The sequence below is a fragment of the Ruditapes philippinarum genome, unplaced genomic scaffold (assembly GCF_026571515.1).
Source record: "Ruditapes philippinarum isolate M1 unplaced genomic scaffold, ASM2657151v2 ctg476_1_1_1_1, whole genome shotgun sequence".
NCBI classification, from domain to species: domain Eukaryota; kingdom Metazoa; phylum Mollusca; class Bivalvia; order Venerida; family Veneridae; genus Ruditapes; species Ruditapes philippinarum.
The window spans coordinates 174,383-201,538 of NW_026858368.1; the positions used below are offsets into that span (position 1 = coordinate 174,383).

A 27,156-nucleotide genomic window follows, 5' to 3' on the forward strand; every position below is an offset into this window, starting at 1 on the left:
TGAGGATCGGATAGTTTACCTAGTGTGGATCGAGTCAGGAATTTAACAACTGGGAAGCTAAGGTTTGTCTAGTAAGGATCGAGTTAATTTAAGAGTTTTAGGACCAAGATGAGAAAAGTTTCATTTTGTATACATGTATATCAGTTAGTTAGAGTGTAATGAATTTCTGCATTATTGTCAAAATAAAAATTACATAAAGAGTCACAATCATTACGTTTTGTATTTACAGGGTTTCATGCAGTGATTTCCATTACATACCATATAATGTTCTAGTTACATCAACATCTCATCGTCATTTTACCTATATAAGTATGACATTGTTAAGTAGCAAGCTGCCTTCCCCTTCACAGTTCTTTTAATGTTCTAGAGAGCTTTTTTACAGGAAACAATGATAGTTTTCTGATAGCCTGATTTTCGTTGTATTTCAATTGCGAAATTTTCATATAGGCATCAATTAAGTAAATTAATATTTCATCAGAAATTATCAGTCAATCTGTATTTATGTCGATACCAAACGATCAATACAAATCTATTCATTTATCATGAAGTTCGTTTCCAAGGTGACGTAAAGTAATGAACTTTTTTATTGTCAACTAAAATCATCTATAGAGGTAGTTAATATTCCCTGCGGATTTTTAGTTTTCAAGCGTCAATATCAATGGTTTAATTTGGTCATATACATTGTGTATTTATATATTTGAACTAGAAGACTAGCTGTGACTCGCAAAAATACTTTTTAATTTCTACAGGACCGAAAACATTTGATTAATAAAAATATGCTTTTATGTAACTGTACAAGTTTGGTATTTTTAGTAGATGTATAGTTAATTTCCGGAAGTATTATGTTTCACAATCGTTACACATGTGAAATATATGTTGTTGTTTAATAAACTACTGCATTTGGGGAGATCGAATATTTAGACAAAACTTAAAATTTTCAGCAACGAAATATACCTCAAATATACACTGTATCGACATGTCATGTACGTAAATTAACCAAATGGCGTCAACGCAGAATATATTTCAACATAGTTCATTTAATTCTAAATCCATATGGAGGGGAAAACAGAAAAAAACGCCGTGTCTTTCGTACAATAGTGTTAAATTTCCTACTGCATATCTGAACTTGAGCTTATCTTACTGTGTATCTAAACTTGAGCTTATCTTTGTATGTAGATGAACTTGGGCTTATCGTACTGTGTATCTGAACTTGACCTCATCTTACTGTGCATCTGAACCTGAGTTTATCTTATCTTTGTATGTATCTGAACTTGAGCTTATCTTTGTATGTATCCTAACTTGAGCCTATTTTACTGTGTATCTGAACTTAAGCTTATATTACTCTGTATCTAAACTTGAGTTAATTTTACTGTGTATCTGAACTTGAGCTTATCATATAGTGTGTATCTAAACTTGAACTTATCATACTGTGTATCTGAACTTGAGCCTATCTTTCTGTGTATATCAACTTGAGCTTATCTTTCTGTGTATATAAACTTTGGCTCATCTTACTGTGTATCTAAACTGGAGCTTATCTTAATGTGTATCTAAACTTGAACTCATGTTACTTTGTATCTGAACTTGAGCTTATCCTACTGTGTATCTAAACTTGAGCTGATCTTACTGTGTATCTAAACTTGAGCTTATCCTACTGTGTATCTAAACTTGAGCCTATCTTTCTGTGTATATTAACTTGAGCTTATCTTTCTGTGTATCTAAACTTGAATCTTTCTGTGTATCTAAACTTTGGCTCATCTTACTGTGTATCTAAACTGGAGCTTATCTTAATGTGTATCTAAACTTGAACTCATGTTACTTTGTATCTGAACTTGAGCTTATCCTACTGTGTATCTAAACTTTAGCTTATCTTACAGTGTATCTAAACTTGAGCATATGAACTGGAACCGTGCAATATGTGAAACACACAGTATCTCACTGTGCATGTAAACTTGAGCTTATCTTAAGGTGTATGTAAACTTGAGCTTATCTTACTGTGTATCTGAACTTGAGCTTATCTTACTGTGTATCTGAACTCGAGCTTATTTTACTGTGTATCTGAACTTAACTTATCATACTCTGTATCTAAACTTAAGCTTATCTTACTGTGTATGTAAATTTGAGCTTATCTTACTGCGTATCTTAACTTGAGCTTATCTTACTGTGTATATAAACTTGAGCCTACAATAGTGTGTATCTTAACTTGAGCATATCTTACTGTGTGTCTGAACTTGAGCATATCTTACTGTGTATCTGAACTTGAGCTTATCTTACTGTGTATCTAAACTTGAGCATATTGTACTGTGTATCTAAACTTGAGCTTATCATAGTGTGTGTCTGAACTTGAGCATATCATACTGTGTATCTAGACTTGAGCTTATCTTACTGTGTATGTAAATATGAGCTTATCTTACTGTGTATTTATTCTTGAGCTTATCTTACTGTGTATGTAAATATGAGCTTATCTTACTATGTATTTATTCTTGAGCTTATCTTACTGTGTATCTGAACTTGAGCTTATCTTACTGTGTGTCTGAACTTGTGCTTACCTTACTGTGTATCTGAACTGGAACTGTGCAATATGTGAAACACACAGTATTTTCCTTACCCTATATAGCGTAAACTTTTAATATGTTATTTCGATACATCATCTGGCAAACAATACAATGTAATTGTTTCTTAATAGATATTTTCCTTGTAAATATGACACTTCTTATGTATAAATGGTGTTTCCTGCTGGTATCTTTATAGCAATGAAAATTAGAATTCAAACAGAGTTGTTTAATCATACTTCAAATAAAATCTTTATATCTACAGACGGGTAATTTCAACATTTAAATGCACTTATTGTAGTTCATGGCTCTGCTCTATTGTGAAGGGTAGTAAGAAGAAATATTACTATTGTTTTGCTATTGTCAATAACCAGCTTTTTGCCTTCTAACACAATGTTACTAAGAAAATGCTAGGTCAATTACAATTCGAGATAACAAGTTATCAGTCACACAGACTATTTAAATCATATGTAGCAACTTCCAACTGTTGGCCCACGATTTATGCATAATAAACAGTCACCTGGGTTAATTCTAACGCGTTTTGACAGATTCCTTTCTGGAAACAATTGAATGTCTCTGGCAAGAGTCGAATACTGACAGACAACAGTAAGTGAATCAAAGTCAGCATCTCTAAACACTTAGAAGGTATCCAATAACATACTTAACTAATACTCAGAATAATTGTACTGGACAATGTTTTAACCTTTAATAAAATAAGATAAAACTGCCAACATGTTAAAGTATAATTTATTTCACAAAAAAAGATAAATATCTATCACAGACAAATAAAAGTAATAATGTAAAACTAGTAATGGTTAGCAAATGAGCAGCACATGCAAAAATGTACAATATAAACTGACAACATTCCTGTGCTAGAAACTTTTTTTTAACCAAACCTACAGCTGACAGAAGTATTTTCAGATCTAAAATTGTAGCAGTGTATTCATGGGTATAACCCGAGGTTAACTGAAACAAAATATCAAAAACAATTTATAATAACATTATAATGACATTATATTGACAAAGGATCATGATGCTACATACCGGTAGATTAATCATACCTTTCTAAGTTAAATTCATTATTGACATATCCCCCCTGTCTAATATTCTTCTAGTCAGTCTCATTATTGACATATCCCCCCTGTCTAATATTCTTCTAGTCAGTCTCATTATTGACATATCCCCCCATGTCTAATATTCTTCTAGTCAGTCTCATTATTGACATATCCCCCCCTGTCTAATATTCTTCTAGTCAGTCTCATTATTGACATATCCCCCCTGTCTAATATTCTTCTAGTCAGTCTCATTATTGACATATCCCCCCTGTCTAATATTCTTCTAGTCAGTCTCATTATTGACATATCCCCCCTGTCTAATATTCTTCTAGTCAGTCATGTTATTGACATATCCCCCCCTGTCTAATATTCTTCTAGTCAGTCTCATTATTGACATATCCCCCCTGTCTAATATTCTTCTAGTCAGTCATGTTATATATATACTAAAATTTGTCTACAAAAATAAAGACTTAGAGATCTATAAAGTAGAAAACTTCTGGTTTACAAGTTCTATGTTTGAAGTATTAATTTTGAATTGTTCACACAGAGTTGTGAGAATTACATGCTATTTGATCTAGATAGAATTAGAATGGACGGAAATCAGGATTTTGCTATTGCATTTTCTAACTGACTAACTGAAATATGTATTTATAAAAGCTAACAATATATCTTGAATGATAATGAATACTTTTTTTAAAAATGTACATAAACATAAATAATTGTCACTTAAAGCAAAAAGCAAACATTTAAATTAAAACATAAATAATTTACAAAAAAATAATTTACTATGACAAAAAGCATCACCAATTTATACCTGAATTTGCCCTCTCCTGTAAAATGTTATCATTATGCCTTACTCTGACTGTATTTATGAAATGAACTTGCCCTGGCTTGGATTTGGAACTGTCCATTTGTGAATTCAGGGGTGTTAAATACAAATATATCAATCTTGAGCTTAGTTAACAATTTAGAACCTGGTTGGATGGCAACAATGTAAAATGTGGGTCTGACATAGATTTATTACCACTATGGCTAACACATTAACGTTTAACTTGATATTATATAATAAATAAAAGGAACTCCACTGCAAATGGCCTAAAAGGATCCCCAATGAGGGCAATGGCCTAAAAGAAGCTCCACTGGACAATGTTCTATTTTGGCCAGTCATCATATTTGAAATCAGAACAACTAAATGTAGTGTAGACAATGTAGTGTAGACTACAAGTTAATGGTACTGTTTGGTCTTTGCTGATGTAACATCAGACTGTGTATGTCAGTTAGTAGTTAGTAGGTGAAAACTTTATATACATTAATCAATAAAAGATAAAGCTTAATGTTATCAATAACAAAACAAAATACACAGTGTATACAAATAAAATAACTAAATGGTACTAGTAATTACCTAATGACTGATAAACATACAGTTAGATTATACTAATACAAACAGAATTACTATGCACAAGATGAAAACAGCCATTTACAAACATAATTAACATTTATAAATCTTTAATTTTCCATTAAAAAAATGACAATGAAAATCTTTATTCATTACAGAGTAAACAATAATGAAATGACTATGTCCATACATGTAACATTAAAAACAAAAATGTCACATAAAGGTCAATTAAAACACCGACTGCTTCTTGATCTAGAATAAATGTACAATTTGGAGCATGGATGTAGCACCTTCATTTCATATTTTAGCCTGAACTTTTCAATTACGTAGAATTTTTTACAGACAACCTAACATTAAAATGATAAAATATTGTACACAAAATTAATGTCATCTTTCATATCAAAAAAAAAAATAGCTGGGTGTGTAACAAGAGTTTTAAACTAAGAATTATATAAAAATTATATCATTAATTCATTCTTAAAATAAAAATCTTAAAAATGCAATGCACACCAAACATAAAGCTTTAAAGACTTGAATAAAAAAGCAAAACCTGACAAGAATAAATATGTTCTGTTTTTCTTTTGTCTTTTTTCTTCTTCTTCAATACTCCATTAATTCATTTGAAATTTCCATAGAATGACGTTTTAAATTGATACACAAACCCTAGAATGTTTCTCATTTTTTTCTATTTTCATACGGAAAATAAAACCTGGAAACATAGATGCATTAAATCATAGGAAATATTTAATCACGTAGTTAAACTAACAATACTCTTTCACCTGAACATTTTCTTCTGATATTTCAGAGATAAATTGCTCATTAAAATTAATCTACAGTAAAAACAGGTCTTACGTTTCAATCTTAAAACAATAAATAAAACAATAAAACATGAGAAATTGAAGAAAGGAAACTTGATCAAAGTAAGGTACATGTACATTTATTCTGTGATATAAGTAAGCTAAAATTCTATATTTACTTTGAAACACTGCCTCAATTCATAAAATAAATTGTGACAAGTTGTTATTTAAAACAAGCCTTTATCTGAGTGAGAATTATGGAGGATTTCTTAAATAAATGAAAAAACCAAACCAAATAAACATTAACTTCCAGCCTATTATTTGAGTTAATGTTAACATTTTGGAGAAGTATCTCTAGACACTTGCAGAAATCATGATCACAAAATTGATAAATATCGTTTTTTTCTCCAATTCTTACATTTTTCATTCATTATAGTATATAAATTGGTGTAGAGAAGAATTAGACATTTTAAAGTTCATTCTGTTGGGTGAAAATGCGAGATTTTAGCATTCAATCAGTCAAGTACCTTGCCCGGTATATACTGGAATACAGTATTTAGTGCTCCAAACCTTTTTTTAAAGTCTCACTCATGTACATCTGGATATAGATAAAACTGATAGGAAGAAATGTAGAAATTTATATATCAAAACTGAAGTCAATTTAAATTGTTTCAGCATTGACATTCTGATCAAAGGGATCATACATACCGTTGAGACATTAGCAAATTAATACAAAATATATATATACTTCATTAAATCCAAATGAAATATTTGACTTTATAAAATCACAAATCAAACAGTAACATTTTGTGTTGCCATGGAGACAATCAGATAAAAGTTTATGTCTTATAAGAAAATGTGGAGAAAAAGAGAAAATAATACAATACATGACAATGCCTTAAATCCTTACAATATACATGTATATACATTAACAGTAGACTAAAAAGTCTTTATTAGCGATTTCATTGAAACGATATTAAATTAAATGCATAAAAAATAAATTCACAAATAAATTCAAGACATCACATTAAGGCACAACTGTCTCTGCAAGGATATAGTGCTTTAAAATGATTCAATTTATTTCATGTATTTCTATAATTCACCATTATAAGAGGTTATTACTGGTACTCTAAATAAAAAAGTTTGTACATAGTTTTCTTGACAAGAAAAACAAAGTTGTATGTTAACAACGTTTTTTAATCTATGAACTATTTGTATATTTTCTGTAGCTAAATGATACACCTCTATGAACATATTAAAATAAATAAATTTTGCTGTCATGAAAGTTTGTCATTATCTGTATTTCTCCGGGTTCCAGGCAGATTTTGGTCTTGTCTTTGTTCGTCTTCTTGGTTTTCTCTCTGATGCCGGCCGTGGTATATGTATAGGTTGCCATGGCATCGGATTGTAGAATGTTGGTACTGGATAGGCACAGGTGTCATGGTAACCTGTATAAATACAATAATATATCATTCTATATTGTATTGTAAACTAATGACTTTTAGACAAGGAATATATTGTGACACTTTAAAAGTAAGAAATATGACCTCAAGGTATCACGTGAGAGCAAGTAGAAGTCAATAATTGTTTCATATAAATCATAAAATCTTATTCCAGAGACACACGTTTGCTAAATGAAGCGCTGATAAACATTCTCTTCTGTTTTAAGATCTTTCATTTCAAAAGGAAAAACATGAAAATGGCATAATGAAACCACACAGTGTTTATTGTATAAAAAATGATAGGTAATATTATATCCTTTGAGAGGCCCACACTTTTTCAAGCATTATCATAGAGGCCCCAATCTTCAAAATTTCAAGCTCAAGTGCAGTCTGTCAGTTTAAAGTTCAACCCCCCATAAAAAATGCGAATTAGGTATTATTGCATTTCCAGCTCTACTGGTAGAGGAAGGACTCAGGTGCCCCTCCCTGCATTATTTCAGGCAGGCACATAAGTAGCACCGCAGACAATTCAAAGCAGAACAATTTAAGTCATAAAAATTAAAAACAATATGTACCATCACACATGTAACAATTGAGGCAGAATTTTGACCACAAATGCATCGAGTATGTGACCGTGTCTTCAATTAAAGCAAATTATCAAATTATTGCATAATTAACATTTTTGATCCAATATATTAATAATGCTGTAATTTTGGTGAAAAAAAATCCCAGTCATTTCCTGGAATTTCCAATATCATTAGAAAAGCATTATTTATACTCCATGAACTTGAAACATTATATACATGTATTATCTAGCCTATATAGCATATGTTATGATTGCATTTAAAACATTTATTTCAAGTTGATCCAGCTTGTATTCAACAGATGATTTAGACTAAACCGTCCTGGTTTCCATTAAATTGAGATGAGATAATTGATGTTCCAGTTTACCAAGCTTAAACAGTGGTTGTTCAACCTGACATAATTTTGTCTGTATTTGATTAACACATACTTTCCAGAAAGAAGGGTATTTAAATATTCATCATAACACCATAATGGGTATAAAATTGAGTGAAATAATGAGAAATAAACTGAAAATTATTGAATTTTTCAATCTTGTAAAATACAATTGAATATACAATTTAATTTACAATTTAATAACAAATTTAACTTAAATGAAAGGTATATTATATATCTTTATCATGTCTGATAGCTTTGATATAATATGACAAAGCTCTTATTGTAACATTACATCAATGAATAATTCATAGAGTACAATTAATTATCTATAAGGGAGATTATCTTCAATATTATTCATTTATGAAGTATAAAGCCTATACAGAGTATTAAGCCTATACCACAGGTGGCAGTATCAGTGTTTGGACACCCTACCCCTATCTGCCCCTGGACCCCTACTACAACCCTTAAAAAAAATAATTCAACACTCTTAGGCTTACTATAAGGTACCAATTTTTTAATACAAAACCACCGATGAAATTATTTCAAAAAAAAATTTCCACTATCAAAATTATAGTTATAGATAATAACTATAATTTTGATAGTGGACAAATTTTTTTTTTAAATAATTTCATCGGTGGTTTTGTATTTGGTACCTTATAGTAAGCCTAAAAGTGTTGAACTATTTTTTTAAGGGTTGTAGTAGGGGTCCAGGGGCAGATAGGGGTGGGGTGTCTAAACACTGATACTGCCACCCGTGGCCTATACAGTATAAAGCCTTACAATAATAGCTTCAGGTTCAAATTTCTCTAAAGAGATAATAATTATGATATAATGTTTGTCTTTCTCTTTAGTTCATGCATAATATTTTTTTCTTTTTTCTTTCATTTTCAGATTTTTCATACTTGATTTTTCACATCTTTTATACTGTGCAACAAATACAAACGAATCATCACTAACTCAATATTTAAACTTTAATTATTGGATCATTATAAAACTATGGTATAAAACTTCAAAATAATAGCTGAAGGTCAATAGTTTTTTTTGTTTGTTTTTTTTTCAAAAAAATATGGTTATGTGATTGTCTTATCTTTTTAGATTTGCGTAGATCTATTTCTATTTTCTTTTCTTAATTTCTTTTAATTCAATTTCTTTTTATCATTTAAATATTCAACTGTGCAACGCCAGCCAAACATTATAATCACTAACTCTTAATATCTAAATTTTATTTTTGAAGCATTTTATTAAAACCATTTAAATCTATTATTGGTGAATAATGAATAAACAGCAAAACTTTGTCACTACAATTAAATTAGCTGATCCCATGTTATTTCTCTTCAAGTTTCGACCCAACATGTCTAGTCAAATGCAGAAATAAAGATAAATATTTGATATTCAATTCAGGCCTTCACGCTTCACTAATGTCCTTTTCAATCGACTACCGTACAATGGCTACCTGGTTGCTAGGATAAATAAATCCCTGGTTACAATGAAAGTCAATTTGTGTGTGTGATCGGGAAACTAAAATCTTTTTGTTTTATATCGAAATTTGAGTGGAAATATAACACCAATTGCTGTACAAAAGGTTGTTATTTGATCCTGACATTAAAACAAAAGGTAAAGTTACTTCTTATTCTTCACAAAGCTTTAAATCAGCTTGTAAATCAGGGGTTTATGTAGCATTAACCTGCTTAAGATAAGCTTCACCTGGCTGTAATATATACCTGATTTATATAGTGATTACCAGCTTAAATTAATTTAAATCTAGTTTGTTAATTGATTTAAGATTTAAAGCTTTTGTGATCAAGGCTTCTTACCATTGTTAACTTCTTAAATCAAATCAAAGCTTGTATTGTTTTTTAATCAATTTTAATTGCTTCTTGCAGAGTTCATGTTTTGACATGAAAATTGGCAAATATTTTTTTTTTTTTGGAATTTCTTTTATTTTTTTTTTTACACATTTTTGAAGAATTTTTAGCTTTTTAACATTTATTTTTTCCATAATTATAGAAAAGAAAATATTTATATTCAGATTGTAAGGTTGAGACATGAAAAGTTTTGGGAGGGAATTTTTGTTACATTTTACATCAAGAAAAAAAAATATGAATATCAAAAACTAAGTTCATATTTTTCTATGTATTTGGCATAAAGCTTGGTGAATAACATACTTCATAATGATTTCTTGACACTTTCAAATTATAACTGACAAAAATAAATAAATCAAAACACAAAAGTTCCTTAAAGATTTCCTTTAATAGCTCTATCAAGATTTAATGACTTTAATTTTTTTTTAACATCTTTTTCAATAAACAAAACTTCACCTATTATCAGTATAGAGCCTGGTCAGACTGTACAAAATGTGCAGGCTGGCCTGGCTATATACTGGTGGCAAGGGTTAATCACTTTCAGTCCTAACAGGTTATGAGTTTCTTGCCTTTTTAAAATCCAAACATCTCTATTTTCTTTTGTTCTTATCAGCAATACAAAAATGGAATCCTCCAAAATCTTCCTGGCTCTTTGTCAAAACAATGAAGAAGATGCTATAAAGACAATAGAAGAAGATGATAATGATGATGACTTTAAAGTTCGAGATGAAAGTGGCAGAACTCTTCTCCACAATGCTGTTCTGAAGATGAAATCTGTCAATGTTTTCAAGTCTCTACTAAAGAAGGTAGACTTCAGTGTAAAAGATGAGAATGGCGATACAGCAATTGACCTTGTTTTTGAAGATGAAGACTTTCCCGAGGAGAGTGAACACGTTTTTCGGGATTTTGTCAGAGAGAAAATCATGGGAAGCAAGAAAGTTGACCTTGAGGATCTGACTCTGAAAGGTTGGCTGGATATTTGGCTATCAGATGGTGATGACATTGATGATGATAAAGATGAAGTTAAAGAGTTTATGAAAGAGCTTCCTGATACCAAGGTAAAACTATTTTATCCTGCAATAACTTTCCCAATTAACATATCAAATACCAGCACTTATGGAAACTTCAATAATCCTACAGGATAAAGAGGATATTAATTTTGTTTGTTTTTATATAATACGCGGATGTTTCAAGTATTCAATGAAACATTGACTGGTGATAATCATTATTTTCAAGAAAAGTGATATTTAAATAACATCTCACAGATATAATACAAAATCAATAATCTTAAGTCTACCTATCCAAAACCTTTTAATAGACTTGCAGCTCAATTATAATATCAACTTAAGCTAATTTATATAGAGAAATATAATACAATCATGTAAACTCAGGTATTTCAATAAATGCATTTTTAATGTGGAAATTATATCAAATCATTATTTTTATCTTTAAACTTAAAGGCAAAGGTAGAAAATCTTCATAAAGCTGTTGAGGAGAGCAAATGGGATGATGTTAGAGAGCTTCTGGAAGATAAAAAATTGATCAAAGCAGCTGATAGAACTGGACTTCCAGTTCTCCATAAGGCCATAATACTTGGTGAAGCTGATATTGCTGAGAAAATTGCCAAAGAATTTATTGAAGCACTAACAGTTACAGATCATGTAAGTGACACTCCTGATTTACCTCTTTGTTTACTTCATTTAATAAATAGACAATTAAAAGGGCTATAAACCTTATTAAAGGGAGATAATGAAATAGAATAATTCAAACAAATTTTCTGGGAAAAAAGGTCCAAACATAATAAATATCATCCAAAACATACATTTACAGTTAATCATAAGGAGAATAAAATTCTGCATAATTTTGGTCTGGTAAGTAAAACAATTTTTAAATATGAATAATTTTCCTCAATTGAAGTAACTGAGATAATAATTCAAACTTCTATATAAACAGATGGATCGGACACCACTACATTATGCAGCTGGACTTAGAGATGCTGGACACCTTTATAAAGTTCTAACAGACGCTGGTGCTCAAGATGACGTCAAAGATATTGTGAGTATTTATAGAAAATAAAAATTATCTATGCCCACTAAAATTGTTTTTATTTGTTTTGAAAGTATATAGGAAAGTTAGCAAACTAATAGGAAAATAAACTCAAGTTGCAAAAAAACAACAACAATATTTAGTACTCATAATTATGTTCAAACACTGGTCTTTATAAAATTATGAAAATACATTGTAAATCAAACATGTTATTTTATCATGGAACAATAGACGTAAGCATTTTTCTAGTGTTTACTTAAAAGATATAATAATGCAGTTTACTTTGAAAATAAACAATGACCAGAGTCCAAACAATATACAGACAGTACAATAATAAATATGTTATTAATATTTTATTAGAATGGTAAAACACCCAAGGACATCTATGAGGACCCAGACTTATTACCTGGTGAGAAAGTAGTGGAGAAAGTAAAAGAAAAGCTCAGGAAACCAGTGTTAACATCAAAGAAAAAGAAACAAGAAGTATCTCAAGAGGAAAGCACTCAGCAAGAAGAAAGTTCCCAAACAAAAGCAGATTCGACAGAAGAGCAAGCTGATGAAAAATCAACATCTCCTCCACCCCGCTCCTCCCCAATTCTTCAAAAACCGAAAGAAGATCCAAATAAACCAGTCCAGATGTACATTTCACCAGATGTCCGCCCAAACCCACCACCTACAACAGTGGATGGCAGATATGTAGCTGATCATCTGGGTCATGCATTGACAATGGCTTTATCTGAGATATCAGAACGAAGACCTTGGGATCCCATAGAGTATCTCGCACATTGGTTATACAAATACCAGGAAAATGCAAACTACAACAAAAGGGTAAATCAACATTTCTATAATGCTGTTTGTCTCTTAAATTTCTAAAACTAATTTAAAGAAATAGTCAAATACTGTATGTTGAATGAAGAGGTTAGTTGCAAAATCATGAGCTTATATTTAGTTTTCATTAATATGCTCTATTCAAACTTTTCAACATCATCTCCTTTTCATTTCAAAATGATCTTTCTATCAAAATGTTTTCACTTTTTAACATTCTCAAGTCTTTTGGTCGCACATATTAATCATTCTACATAAAACGTGGCTATCTTGCACAAAACACAAATTACGTTCTCACTCCTAACACATATAACTTGACAAAAACATAAACAATATCAAAAGCCATTTTAACAGAATCACCACATTCTATTCATACATATAATTTCAGCAACAAGATTTATTAAATGAGATAAGAGAAGAGGAAGCAGCCAAGAAACGAGAACTGGAGATTAAAGAGAAGAGGAAAATAGAGCTAGAGAGGTTGAAGGAAGAGGAGAGAAGAAAACAAGAGGCCATGGAGGAGGAGAGGAAGAGGAAAGAGCAAGAAGAACTTCAGAGAAAGTAAGATAATAATAACTCCTTATCTGCCTGAATGTACACGCCCAACTTTCACTTTAAAATAGTCCATTATCATATAAAGATGTTATTAGGAAATCTGGTAGCTATTTAATGGACATACACAGCTTAATAAACAAAGTCTATCCCTGACCTTTGTGAAGATTTCTTAAAACAAACAGACTAATTTTTTTAATAGCCTTAATACAGAACATAATATTACTTCTTTTTTTTCAATTAATGAGAAAAATAAATATCAATTACATATCAATTAAATTATTCAGGGCAAAAGAAGCTGCCTTGTCTCAGCAACCTGGTCTGGAGACTGTCATGGAAGATAAAGAAGAAGATGAAACTCCTAAAGAGAAATCACACAAAGATGAGAACGGACAGACAGAACTACACAAGCTGGCAGCCCAGCAATCAGCTGACCTGACCACTTTGATGTCTATGGGATACAGCCCGGCGGATAGAGATGTCAATAATAAAACACCAAGAGATATAGCTGTTGACAGTAACATTAGAGAAAATGTTGAAGCAATAGGTACGTAAAATGTCTTTTTATTTCATATCGTATTGTAATAAGAAGGAAATAACATGGCCAGCAGGATAATGTTTCCACCTAACTAAAGTACAAAACATACAATTTTATCTTATCTTACACTACACTCATGTTCTTATCCTTGATTTGAAAAAATATATTCAAAATTGGAATTCTCTTGAATTATATGTAACTGCTGATTTTAAACATGTTTTTTTCTTCCCAAAATTCTGAATGAAATTGGTATATTCATCATTAAAATACATGTACTGGTAGTAACAAATGCCTCTAGCTTAGCTACATTCAACTTGATCACAAATATGTATGCCATTTTGCTAATAAATTTCCTTTTCTATAAATCTCCCAGGATTTCCATCAATCATCACAAATGTTTCCCTTGTAACACACAATTATAATTAGCACAAATTATCTGTATTATTTATTATGACCTGAATATTGAGCAATCATAAACAGGAAATTGGTAAATGTCACAGAGGAATTCATGAATAAGTCATCATTACATTATTATGTTCTAATTGCCAACAAAGTCAATATCAAGGGCGTCCCAGGCCAAGTGAAAAAAAGGTCGATGACTTTAAAGTACTTGCCCCTATCTGCTGCGGGTTTGTCTGTTGCAGCTTTAAATTCCAACAGGGACTTTGGAGGAAGCTATCCAGCTAGCTTACATAACATCGGTGGTACTTCCAAAAAATATCAATATCAGAACATTTCACTTTTTATGTCCGATTCTAAAACTGATTCTACTTGATTTCCTATATTTATCTTATTACATCAATTTTTTTTTATTTCAACAATACATTATTCATGTTTATACATGTAAAAAATATTTAAACATATAACATTCTAATTATTTTTAGGTGTCGGCATAACTATTTAACGATATTACATAATTATTATCATCTTTCAAACCATAGCAAATTATCAACACTTTGTAACATCTTATACCTTACAATTTACAGATAAGTATGTACAGAAACTGGTAGAGATGGAAGAGTTTGATAAGCTACAAGATCTGTTACTGGAAGGTTATGACAAGATTGATGTCGTTCTTGACAAACTTAAAGAACAGACAACAAGTTTACCTGAAGAAACTCAAACTTTCCTAAAGGAATTACCAGATCTCCAGGTTCAACATTTTATATTTACTGTCTATTTCTATGCACTCTACAATACTAATCTAATAATGTGTCATATACAAAACATGTTTTGTTGATCAAAAATCTCATTAATTATATACCTACAGCTTTAAATTTAAGTTTTGATAAATACACGTACAATGTAAATATATTATAACCAAGAATCATCAAGACAAAATGGTTGTGATTGAAGCTCACAAAGAATTAAGAAAAATTTATTTAGCAAGAAAAGAGTATTAATTTTGATGACAATATTTACAAATAAATAACATAAATGCTTCTCCTCCACAGGAAAGAATTGGTGCAGTTTTTAAAGCAGTACAAACAGAGGGTATCAGAGATCTAAATCAAGCTTTAGAGAGGAAGAAACTAGCTGTAGCCAAAGACGAGTACGGTCGTTCACCACTACATATAGCCGTCCTAGTGGGACACAAAGATGCTGTGGAACATTTAACAAGCAATTTTCCTGCTGCCATGAAATGTAAAGATAATGTAAGTAAAACAAACAACCTGAATACAAATTTCTACATAATCTTTTAATGGATTTAAGTTTTAACTTTTAGTGTAAGTGAAAGTAAATATAAGTTAACGCCTCTATAATAAATTGTATAGCCTTAATGTTTGCAATATAGTTAATATTCCATCAGATGAATGCATACACTTTAAAAAGTTTATATAATCTAAAAAATTTAAAAACAATATCAAATATTTCATCAATAAGTCATGTTTTATCTTCATTATAAACACAGGATATAAAACCTTTGTTTATTTTTTGTATTCTCCTTTCATAAAGCTTTAACTTAATTATGTTTATTTTACTATACTATATTGTTTATTATAGTTGGACAGAACACCTCTACATTACGCTATGGCAGTCTCAGAAGAGATGGTATCACTTCTACAAAAACATGGAGCAGACACCCTGGCTTTAGATGTTGTAAGTTTTACACACTGACCTTGATATGTTAATATATTAGATCAACAGTTAATACACTTACAATGATTAAAGACCTAGATGTTCACCATTTTGCAGTCAGACTGGCTTGCATACTTGTATAATCAAAGTAGGCTCTTCACAAAAAAAAACTACCTTGTCAATCATAACAATGGATAGGTCTTGATTTATTTTTGCAAATTCAGCAGTGTATTAAGTTTAATATAGGAATTTCTAGCAAAAAGTTTCGCATCATAATATTGGAAACTAGTTTATACCTATCATAAATATTTGTATTATTTTCTCTACAGAAACAAAGATCACCTTCATATTATAAAGAACATTCAGATGAGATAACTTCAATGAGGGGATCTCTGACTTCAATTTTCACTGGTACCCAAGAGCAAACACAAGATGAAACCAGTCAACAGGAAGCTACTGGGCAGGATACCAGTCAACAGGAAGCTGTTGAACAAAGTGAAGGACAACAGGAAATGGGTCAGCAACAAGAATGAGCTGCTTTTTCTTGACCTCTACTGTTAACTTTCAGACAATTGAAGCTCAAAATTACATAGTTTAAAAAAAAACACTAACTGTGAACTGGACAACCATTCATTAATACATGAGGCAAATATATAAAAAATAAATAAGTGCCAATTTATCATTAACAATTATCTTTGGAGAAATTTGTCCATTAAATTCCTTCTGTGCTAAAAATCTACGCAATGTGTACAAATTCTTACTTTTATATATTTACCATGTACCTATTTAGATTTACAGACTATATTTTGTTTGCTTTTGATATTTTTGAAGAGAATGATATTTATAATAATGTGATATATTATATGTTTTATATGTTTTAGTTTTATTAGCAATTTTCTTTTTAATAGATTTTTAAATTTCTACAAACATTTTCTATGAAAATAAAACAAAAAACTCAACTGTGTTGAAATAGTTATAATTATTTCAGGCATGCGGACAAACACTTGCCAAGCCTTATTTACAGAAAATGACCCAAGATTGTTTATAAAATACTAAACAAATTACTGTGTTCAATTAATCCAGCAAAATAATCTGAGTAAAAATGCTTAAAGTAGTGTACTTGGTTTAATAGCTTAAATGTCACAATAATACATATACTATTTATCAATGGAATTTGTGTCAAGTTACTGGCAGAAACTGTTTTACACTCATGTCAACATTTAATCTGACATTAACTAGTATATCTAGCATGAATGAAAACTTCTTGTTTATATGAATGACACATTATTTATTAGGCTGTCGGGGAGATTGGAACAATACTATTTTCAGATATTAATCTTTTCATTATATAGCCAACAGAACTAAGATGACATTTCCTTTTTTCCTAAATTTTTAAATTCTAAAATGTTATTATATTATTAAGATCTCAATTGAATTCTATACATTTACAATATCAAATTGTAATGTTTTTCATGGGAACAGTTAATATCTTTTTCATGTAAGTTGGACTTATTTTCTTGTGTTACTTATTCAAGTCAATTTATGAGCTAAGTTCTTCAAATAATGTTACAATTATTTTTACTGTAATAATCCATCAAATTTGCAGTCAATGCCAACAAAACAGGAGCTGTCAAAGGTAGATGATAGTAAAATAAAAGCCAAACAGACATTTTTAAGGTATACAAAGGGGAATAATTCAGTAAGTCTATGCTAGAGATAGGAATCTTATTCCTTGACCTATAATTATAAATCTGAAAACATCAGTAAAGATGAATTTCAAGAAATACTTCACCCTCACTTCTTTTTTATGACATTAAGGCCATCTTTATAAAAGTGTTTGTTTGCAGTATTTGTTTGTTTGCAGTAATGCGACCGACTCAATTTGACACAACTCAAATTTTTATGCTCCCCGAAAAATTTTGGGGGAGCATATAGTCGCCACCTTGTCCGTCCGTCCGTCTTTCTGTCCGTCTGCCCCTTTTCTTGTGCGGGACATAACCTTGAAACAACAAGAGGTATCAACATGAAACTTTGTAGGTAGATAGATCTCATTTAGTAGGTGTACAGTGGACAAGAACTGTTACTCTGCCTAGCCTAATTTTTGAATTATTCCCCTTTGTTTATTTTTACACTTTGAACTTTGTCAGGGACATAACTCTAAAAGTATAATAGGTATCAACATGAAACTTTGTAGGTAGATAGATCTCATTGAGTAGGTGTGCAGTGCACAAGAACCATAACTCTGCCTTGCCTAATTTTTGAATTATCCCCCTTTGTTTATTTTACATTTTGAACTTTGTCCAGGACATAACTCTAAAACTATAATAGGCATCAACATGAAACTTTGTAGGTAGATAGATCTCATTAAGTAGGTGTGCAGTGAACAAGAACCGTAACTCTGCCTTGCCTAATTTTTTAATTATCCCGCTTTGTTTATTTTTACACTTTGAACTTTGTCCAGGACATAACTCTAAATGTATAAGAGATATCAACATGAAACTTTGTAGGTAGAAAGATCTCATTGAGTAAGTGTGCAGTGCACAAGAACCGTAACTCTGCCTTGCCTAATTTTTGAATTATTCCCCTTTGTTTATTTTTACACTTTGAACTTTGTCCAGGACATAACTCTAAAACTATAAGAGGTATCAACATGAAACTTTGTAGGTAGATAGATCTCATTGAGTAGGTGTGCAGTGCACAAGAACCGTAACTCTGCCTTGCCTAATTTTTTAATTATCCCCCTTTGTTTATTTTTACACTTTGAACTTTGTCCAGGACATAACTCTAAAACTATAAGAGGTATCAACATGAAACTTTGTAGGTAGATAGATCTCATTGAGTAGGTGTGCAGTGCACAAGAACCATAACTCTGCCTTGCCTAATTTTTTAATTATCCCCCTTTGTTTATTTTCAAACTTTGAATTTTGTCCAGGACATAACTCTAAAACTATAATAGGTATCAACATGAAACTTTGTAGGAAGATAGATCTCATTAAGTAGGTTTGCAGTGCACTAGAACTGTAACACTGTCTTGCCTACTTTTGGAGTTATTGCCCTTTGTTCATTTTGACACTTTGAACTTTGTCCGGGACATTACTCTAAAATTAAAAGAGATATCAACATGAAACTTTGTAGATAGAAAGGTCTCATTGGGTGGAAATGCAATGCTTACAAATCATTACTCTGCCTTGCCTTATTTTGAAGTTATTGCCCTTTGTTTATTTTTACTTTTTGACTTTTGTCTGGGACATAACTTTAAAACTATTAGAGATATCAACATGAAACTGTGTAGGTAGCTAGATATAATTGGATAGAACTGCAATGCTTGAAGAACCTAAACAAAGCCTGGTCTAATTTTGGAGTTATTGCCCTTTGTTCATTTTTACACTTTGAATTTTACCCAGGACATAACTCTGATATCATCAGGAAACTTTATAGATAGATAGATCTCATTGAATAGAAGTGCAGTGCAAAAAAACATAACTCGTTCTTTTAAAGTCCTTAGTGTGAAAGTTTCAAAGGACACTCATTTTAAAATGTGACACTGTGAGAGTGTCGACCTACCTACATATCTTGAGAATTCTGGGTCAGGTTACTGCAAACAATCATTTTTTAAGGATGGCCTAAGTATCAGTAATTTTCCTACCTGTAAGTTTTCCTGATGTATATCCAAAACTGTTTGGCATGGGTTTCGGTCTACTATCAGCCTTCCTACACCACTCCTCAAACTGTTGTTGTGCTTTTATTTTCTGACTCTTTCTTAACCTTTCTTCTTCAGCCTGTTTTTGTTTCTCTTTTCGTTTCTTCTCTTTTTCTTCTTCTTTCTTCTTTTCTTTCCACTCTTCAAATATCCTCTCAGCTTTAACAGATTCCATTTTCTTTTTCTCCTCTTTAATCATTTTCTCAGTTTTTTCTCTTTGCTTTTCAACTTTCTTTTTTAAAGTTTCTTCAAAGTTTTTCTTCTCTACCCATTCTTTTCTAACTAACTCTGCTTGTTGAAGTTTTCTCTGTTGAATAGCTGCTTCTTCATCTTTCTTTCTTTTCTCTTCTCTCTTTTTTTGTCTTTCTTCTCTTCTCTTGTCTCTATCTTCCTTCACTTTATCAATCAGCCACTGTTCCCATGGAGACATACCAGGTTCAGGAGAATCTGCTTCAGTATCATCAGTTACAGAGGATTCTACAAACTTTCTGAAATTTCAAAAAATATATATATTAAAATATTTTTTTTTGTCCAGATCAACCCATTATTGCTCCTAATGTGACTTTAATATCTCTAAAATGAGGTGATAATAATTATAATCTGAAAATAAAGTGATACAGAATCCCTACAGAACACCCAAAATGGAAACAATGAAAGTGTTGCAAACTTGCTTGATTTAGCCTGTTCATGGCCAGTAGGAAGAAATTACATGTCTCTTTCAACAGTTATCTCAGAGACTTTCAGATTCCATTCCCCATGCCAATTTAGACAGCCAAATATGACAATTTTTTTGTGTGCAAGGGTCAACCCATTAAAATACTTTGTTTACATTGTTAAGTGCAAGCATTATATCAATATATGTCAACCAGTATACTACAATCAAATTTTAAAATCGAAAACAATAGAAATCCTTACCTGATTACTTTCTTCTTCATTACTTTTTTATGCTTCACATTAAAAGTATTGTTATGAATGTCTTGTTGATTTTTAATTGGTACATTTTCTTTTCCTGGTCGCCTTTTTACCTCAGATTGTCTTGGAGATCTCTTATCCTCAAACTCATCTTCATCATCACTATAACAAAAACAAAATGTTAATGAAAGAAGTTCAAAATGTTACTTTAAAATAACTTCTACTATTCTTTTAATTTTCAGCTGTATATAGAAAGAAAACAAATATGAAAGTCGGATAATTTACACTCTATTATGCTATGTTAAATATGTAATCAGAATTGATCAATATTATAACAGCATGATGAAATACTATAATAATTATCATTATATGTTTAACTTCAAAGTATGTCCAAATTATATTTAAAGTGTATATAGCAATATAAGCTATAAATCTAGTACCAGTTATGCATAAAATTAATCTTTTATTTTTGAAAAAATAATAATCCCAAACTATCTTTATCAAAGAAATATTTTTGTATATTTCCTTAACAGCAAATGACACATGCAGAAAATCAGTTGAAACTAAACTTAAAGATCCTGTAACACAAATTTTAAAAGTTTTATATCATAAATATGATGCTCAAATTAAGATTTATAAATTTTGCTAGTTCCAAAAAGCATTATTTATAAAGATATTACCGAATTTAACATTTCATGTAAATAAAGGGAGGTAATAAAAAATTCATTTTCTATAAAGTCTAAGTCAAATTTTTCAATAAGAAATGAATGCATATATTTTAATGATTACATATAATATGTACAAATATTTGCAGTTCATATTTTACATATTCTTCGATGTTTGAAAATTGTTTTGTAGGCATAATTATATACATATATATAATTTCACTTAAGTGTGGTATACAACCTCAATTACAACATACAGGATCTTTAAATAGCAGCATCATATTTTGTTCCATAACATTTTTTTTCTGATATCATATAATATTCATGTTTGTTAAATAACAGAGACCTGCTCCTATAATGATCATCCCCTATTTTATATTTAAGGACAGAATTATATCTAGTATTTAAACCTGCAGCTGATGTAGCTATCATGATCTAGGACTGAAGTTAATGAGGCAGTCGAGCCCCGAGATTCTACAGAGGCCGATCTTGGACCAACAATCGCTTCCGGCTGCATCCATTTTGGTTTTGTTACTGTAGCAGTTACAGGTCTTGGTCGCAAACTTGTCATTTTCTCTTTCGATCTGAAAAATACAAAATACTGCAAAATCAACCTCCATATTTTTAAATATTAAGAGCTAGTTTCATAGTACATTTTCTTGTTGTATATCAGGGACTGGTGTACCAAATAAAATAAAATAGAGGACTCAGCCTAGCTTGGCCTTTGTCTTTGAAATTATAATTATAATATTGCCCTTAGGACAATTATGAAAAAGCTGTCCTTAGGACAATTATGAAAAAGCTGTCCTTAGGACAAATATGGAAAAGAAAAAAATAATTTTGGATTCTTTAAAAAAAAGTTATTTGAAATCAACAGTTTTATTGGTAAATATTAGGTAAAATATTGAAATATTTCCAACACATGGCGGAAAGATGTGGATTTTTATATCATTTTAAGAAACTTACAAGCAATGAAAACATTTCCCCAACACAGAAAGTAACACTTATAAAAGTTTCACTTTAATGGTAGAAACAATTGATAGGTGGTGTTATGTATGCAAATTTTTACATATTGTGATTACATTAGAATGAGTAAAATGGGGAGTACTATGAAAGCTACATGTAAGGACTGGGTTGACCTAGTTCTGACTTGCAAAACTTTATAAGCCCCTTTTTAACATTTTTATGCCCCCGCCATGTAATGGCCGGGACATATAGTGTTACCCTGTTCCGTCCTTCCGTCATTCCGTCCTTCCGTCATTCTGTCATTCCGTCATCATCAGTTTCCGTTCATTATCTTAGTAAGGGTTGCACACATTCAACTCAAATTTGACATATGGATATGTCGTGAGAAAATACAGGTCAAGTTCGAATTTGGTCATGGTTCGATGATTTTTGGCAGAGTTATGCCCCTTTTACTTTAAAATAATATGAAATTTTCAGTTTCCGTTCATTATCTCCCCAATGGTACAACACATTCAACTCAAATTTGACATATGGATATGTCATGAGAAAATACAGGTCAAGTTCGAATTTGGTCATGGTTCAATGATTTTTGGCAGAGTTATGCCCCTTTCACTTTGGAAATAATATGAAATTTTCAGTTTCCAGTCATTATCTCCCCAATGGTACAACACTTTTAACTCAAACTTGACATATGGATACATCACAGGAATGCGCAAGTCAAGTTCAAAGTTGGTTATGGTTCAATGATTTTTGGCAGAGTTATGCCCCTTTCACTTTGAAAATAATATATGAAATTTTCAGTTTCTGTTTATTATCTCCCCAATGGTACAACACATTCAACTCAAATTTGACATATGGATATATTTTTTGGAATGCCCAGGCCAAGTTTGAATTTGGTTATGGTTCAATGATTTTTGGCAGAGTAATGCCCCTTTCACTTTGAAAATAATATGAAATTTACAGTTTCTGTTCATTATCTACCCAACTACTCAAATTTGATATATGGATATGTCAAAGGAATGGGCAGGTCAAGTTTGAATTTGGTCATGGTTCGATGACTTTTTGGCAGAGTTATGTCCCTTTCACTTTGAAAATAATATAGATACATCTTAGGAATAAGCAGTTTTAAGTTTGAATTTGGTCGTGGTTCAATGATTTTGGACAAACTTATCTTTCTTGAATGTTGTAAAAATTTTGAACTTTCAGTTTCAGCACTGAAATGTATGTAGCCAATGCCCATTATTTTGGCTACAAATATGAAATATGCTATTTTCAAAAAGTTTAAACTGAATAATTTCAGTGCCTTGAACATTGTATGAAAATGGTTTGTGTTAACATTGAAAAGTTTTAAGGGCTTTGAACTTAAAATGAAAAAAATTATTTGTGCAAACAAATTTGGAACTAAATATTATAACATCTGAAATTTTGGCTGCATGCGGGGGCATCCGTGGCATGATGACACATTTCTAGTTTCTTTCATCTGATGCTGCATTAACGTTTTGGATCAGACCAGGGTCTTTCAAATAGAATGGTCCAGAAACGCCCTATATAAACCCTATTCGCTACAATTCAACATGTCTCGGCAGAACTTGGTATAGTTTGCTCTACGCAAATTATGTACGTGTTCAAGCAAATGGCGAAAAATTAAATACAAGAGCAAAAATGAAAATTTATATTATTCTAACGACATGATGTTCTTTAAAAAATTATAACTTGTGAAAAAGGATAAATATTTCAGAAAACAGTGTTTTTAAAGCCATATCTATTGTAAAACATAGATGCTTGTTTAGAAAATTTGGCAATAGGCGCCATTTTGAAAATGCACCAAATTAAACATTAAATATTTGTAAATAACATCGTGAAATTTTATAAACTTTTTACATGATTATAGAATAAAATAACATTTCGAAATGAGAATAAGACACATGTATTGTTAAAACCTTGTTTAAACTTGCAAATATTCTTTTCATAATTCTTTCTTGTGCATCATTTGATAAAACAGTCATTTCAATATTGTTCTAGTATTAAAATATTAATACTGTCAATAAAAAATTGCACATTATACTACAAAACATTAATTACACTCAGCCAAAATAAAAATTACCCATTTTATAATTTTTCTTTTATCTTTTTTCATTACTGTATTAACACAAACACGGCTAATGTAAGATGTACACATAATCATTGGTTTATGTGTTGACCGATTTTACATGCAGTGACCCACTGTAAAAAAGTCATTTAAGTCTTTTTGCAAGTGCGTTTCGTGCAGCACATATCCTATGTCAGTATTTGACTACACAGAATTTTTCATAAACCGTCGAAGAAAATAATGACGAACAAAACCAAGCTATTAAGATGCTAAAAACAGGCATGTCAGTAAACGCTGTATCCCGGCCAGGGCCTTTTTACCCTCTATTACAGGGGCCGGTATAGGGCTGCTTCCCCAAAGAAAATTTCTTTAAAATCATGCAGTTTTCCCCAAATATTGAATTTACATCAAGTTTTTTCTTCCCCTTTTGCAAATATACCATGTAATTTTTCCCCAAAATTAAGGGCTGGGCTGCTTCCCCAACTTGTGAAAAAAAGCCCTGCCGGCACTTTGGTTGCTCTTAAAAGACTATCAAGCATTAATGGAGATGATTCCATGTCGCAGGAAACGTTGCCGACTGTCCTAGAAAGTGTAAGGCCACGTATGTCTTCTGTTGCCGATGTTAACTATATTGTCTTGAAGCACCTACGTAACAGGCGTATTACTGCAGCAGCAACCTGGCGACAGTATGGTATTCATCCACAGACTGTATGAAATCAACTGAGACAGAACCTTCAGCCTGTTCGTGCAAAGCGACCATACTTTGGTCAAATTCTATCCCGAAGTCATCAAACTTCAAGGCTGGTTTGGTGCAGCTATCATCTGCGCTTCACATGTGCTGATTGGGAATTGATTTTTACGCAGAAGACCTTATTAGCTACAGCCATCTGGTTAGCTCAATAGTAAGAGCAGGGTTCTCACTAGGACTTTAAAACATGGAGTCCATGGACTCCCAACCCTGAAAAAGTTGGAGTCCAAAAGCGCGTCGCAATTAATATGTTTACAGATTAGTCATTCAATGCTCACAATAGCATTGCTGATATTTTGAATCTTCAAAAGACTTCCAAAGTTTATAGTTATTCAAAAGAAACTCTGAACTACATAGTATAATTATTGTTTTGTTGTTAATATTTATTATGAAATTATCTTATTATAATGCATCAACACATGGAAATCGTTTTTTGTTGTTTTTTTTTCACTTTTATACCAAATTAAATTTTTTTCTGGTTAAAAAAGTTCACTCTAAAGACAAAAAGTTTATATTTGTAAAAAAACGTAAATGTATATAGGCAGCGTTTAGCGGAATGAATAGGAAAATCGTGTACAGCTTCACACAGTGTGTAAGAGATTCATCCGATCGACAATTATTTTAGCAAATATCTTTAAAAGGGGGCAAATTGAAGATCGATATTTAAAGATTTAATGTTGATTAAATATTAAAGGAACAATTCCTTCTCATGTTTGGCTTGTAAACCGAGAATTTTTGCGAATTTTTAGGGTTTCTGGCGAACGTGAAATCGCCGATGTTCGGGACCAATTTTCGGATAGAATCTAAATATCAACGAAAAGCGTATGTGTATTTTGGTTTGTTGTCCTGGCATTTCGGCACAATATCTTAAATTCTTAATACTCTTATAAAAAGTTTTTGCAAGAATGAATCTAAAGCAAAATTGTGCGTAGAAAATGCCGAAAATATTCGACAATCATTCAAAATTACACTCATTTGTAATTTGAGAAAACAGTCTTTAAACTTGCGGCGTAAATAGTCGATAATTTTATCCTTTTGTCGGTAAAATTTGCTAATTTCCAATCAACTGTTGATCAAAGATATAAAATTATCATCTCGTGTTATATCTGGTAATTACATGTACTATACAGCGCGTGTATACATTAGTCTGATCACTATTGCGTGATAATGATCGGAAGCGTTATCGCTGATTGGCTAATCGCTTCACGGGTCGATGTGCATAGGACCGCCTACCTATAGACTGACACGCGCTGACGCATTTGTGTATTTGCGGTTGTAAACAATCGGTAATGTTTATGCGTCCCCAGGCAAAATTAAGCGTACGTGGAATCCTTGCTCTGAAATATTTGCGTCCAGCTGTAATAAACATGCGTACCGGGACGCCGAAATAAGCGTCCCCGAGAACCCTGAAGAGCATTCGGTGGACACTGAATCGCGCCACCCTGGTTCAATTCCCGGATGGTGCAGGTCACTTTTGTTGTGATTGATCATGAAATCATTTCTACGGTCATTCGTACTGTTACCTCTGGTCTGTCATGTACAAAAGATTCAGTTCCTTGCGGAAGTTAAGGCAACTACTACTGGCAAACTACTTGACGGCCTGCCCAGGAATGATGCGGTGACTGAACTGCGCTCTGGTAAATTTCGATATGATCAAATTGCACACCATCTCAGCAGCCCAGCCCATTGCATTGACAGCAGAGCACTGACCTCACTGGCTGCTGAGATGGTGTGCAATTTGATCATATCGAAAAAACAATTGTCGGGATTTCTTTAAAGAAAACACATTTTTATGTAACATAGCATTCAAAACTCTGTATATACCTGCTTTTTCTGTTCATTGTTAATGTTTGACTATAAGCGTTCTTAAGAAAAGTGTAAATTTATTGACATTTTCATGAAAATTTCAAGTCACAACAAAGTAAATCACAGGCGCGAACAAAACAGGAAGTAGATAAAAACGAAATTTGGTTGG

General features: G+C 31.4%; 2 protein-coding genes across 2 annotated transcripts; one reads left to right on the plus strand and one right to left on the minus strand.

Annotated features, from left to right (window-relative positions):
- Positions 1-3,278: 3,278 nt before the first annotated feature.
- On the minus strand, positions 3,279-27,151 carry LOC132752983 (coiled-coil domain-containing protein 34-like). The gene is made up of 5 exons (XM_060743397.1): positions 27,006-27,151; positions 21,789-21,962; positions 20,717-20,875; positions 19,748-20,289; positions 3,279-7,245 (listed from the first exon to the last, which is right to left on the minus strand). Exons 1-5 carry the CDS (start codon positions 27,020-27,022, stop codon positions 7,091-7,093), a joined length of 1,047 nt encoding a protein of 348 aa, XP_060599380.1. The 5' UTR covers positions 27,023-27,151; the 3' UTR covers positions 3,279-7,090.
- Positions 9,657-17,069, plus strand: LOC132752980 (caldesmon-like). Its single transcript, XM_060743395.1, has 11 exons — positions 9,657-9,813; positions 10,675-11,119; positions 11,522-11,722; positions 12,015-12,116; positions 12,468-12,935; positions 13,321-13,493; positions 13,772-14,031; positions 15,009-15,175; positions 15,477-15,677; positions 16,027-16,122; positions 16,431-17,069. Exons 2-11 carry the CDS (start codon positions 10,685-10,687, stop codon positions 16,632-16,634), a joined length of 2,307 nt encoding a protein of 768 aa, XP_060599378.1. The 5' UTR covers positions 9,657-9,813; positions 10,675-10,684; the 3' UTR covers positions 16,635-17,069.
- Positions 27,152-27,156: the final 5 nt, after the last annotated feature.

Coding starts and splice junctions, on each gene's coding strand:
- LOC132752983 (XM_060743397.1), bottom strand. Junction 20,290..20,716: donor ATGAAGAAGAAAGTAATCAG/GTAAGGATTTCT, acceptor TTGAAATTTCAG/AAAGTTTGTAGAATCCTCTG. Junction 7,246..19,747: donor TACATCAGGAAAACTTACAG/GTAGGAAAATTA, acceptor GTATTTATACAG/GTTACCATGACACCTGTGCC.
- LOC132752980 (XM_060743395.1), top strand. CDS start 10,685: ATGGAATCCTCCAAAATCTTCCTGGCTCTTTGTCAAAACAATGAAGAA. Junction 12,936..13,320: donor ATGCAAACTACAACAAAAGG/GTAAATCAACAT, acceptor ATATAATTTCAG/CAACAAGATTTATTAAATGA. Junction 16,123..16,430: donor ACACCCTGGCTTTAGATGTT/GTAAGTTTTACA, acceptor TTTTCTCTACAG/AAACAAAGATCACCTTCATA.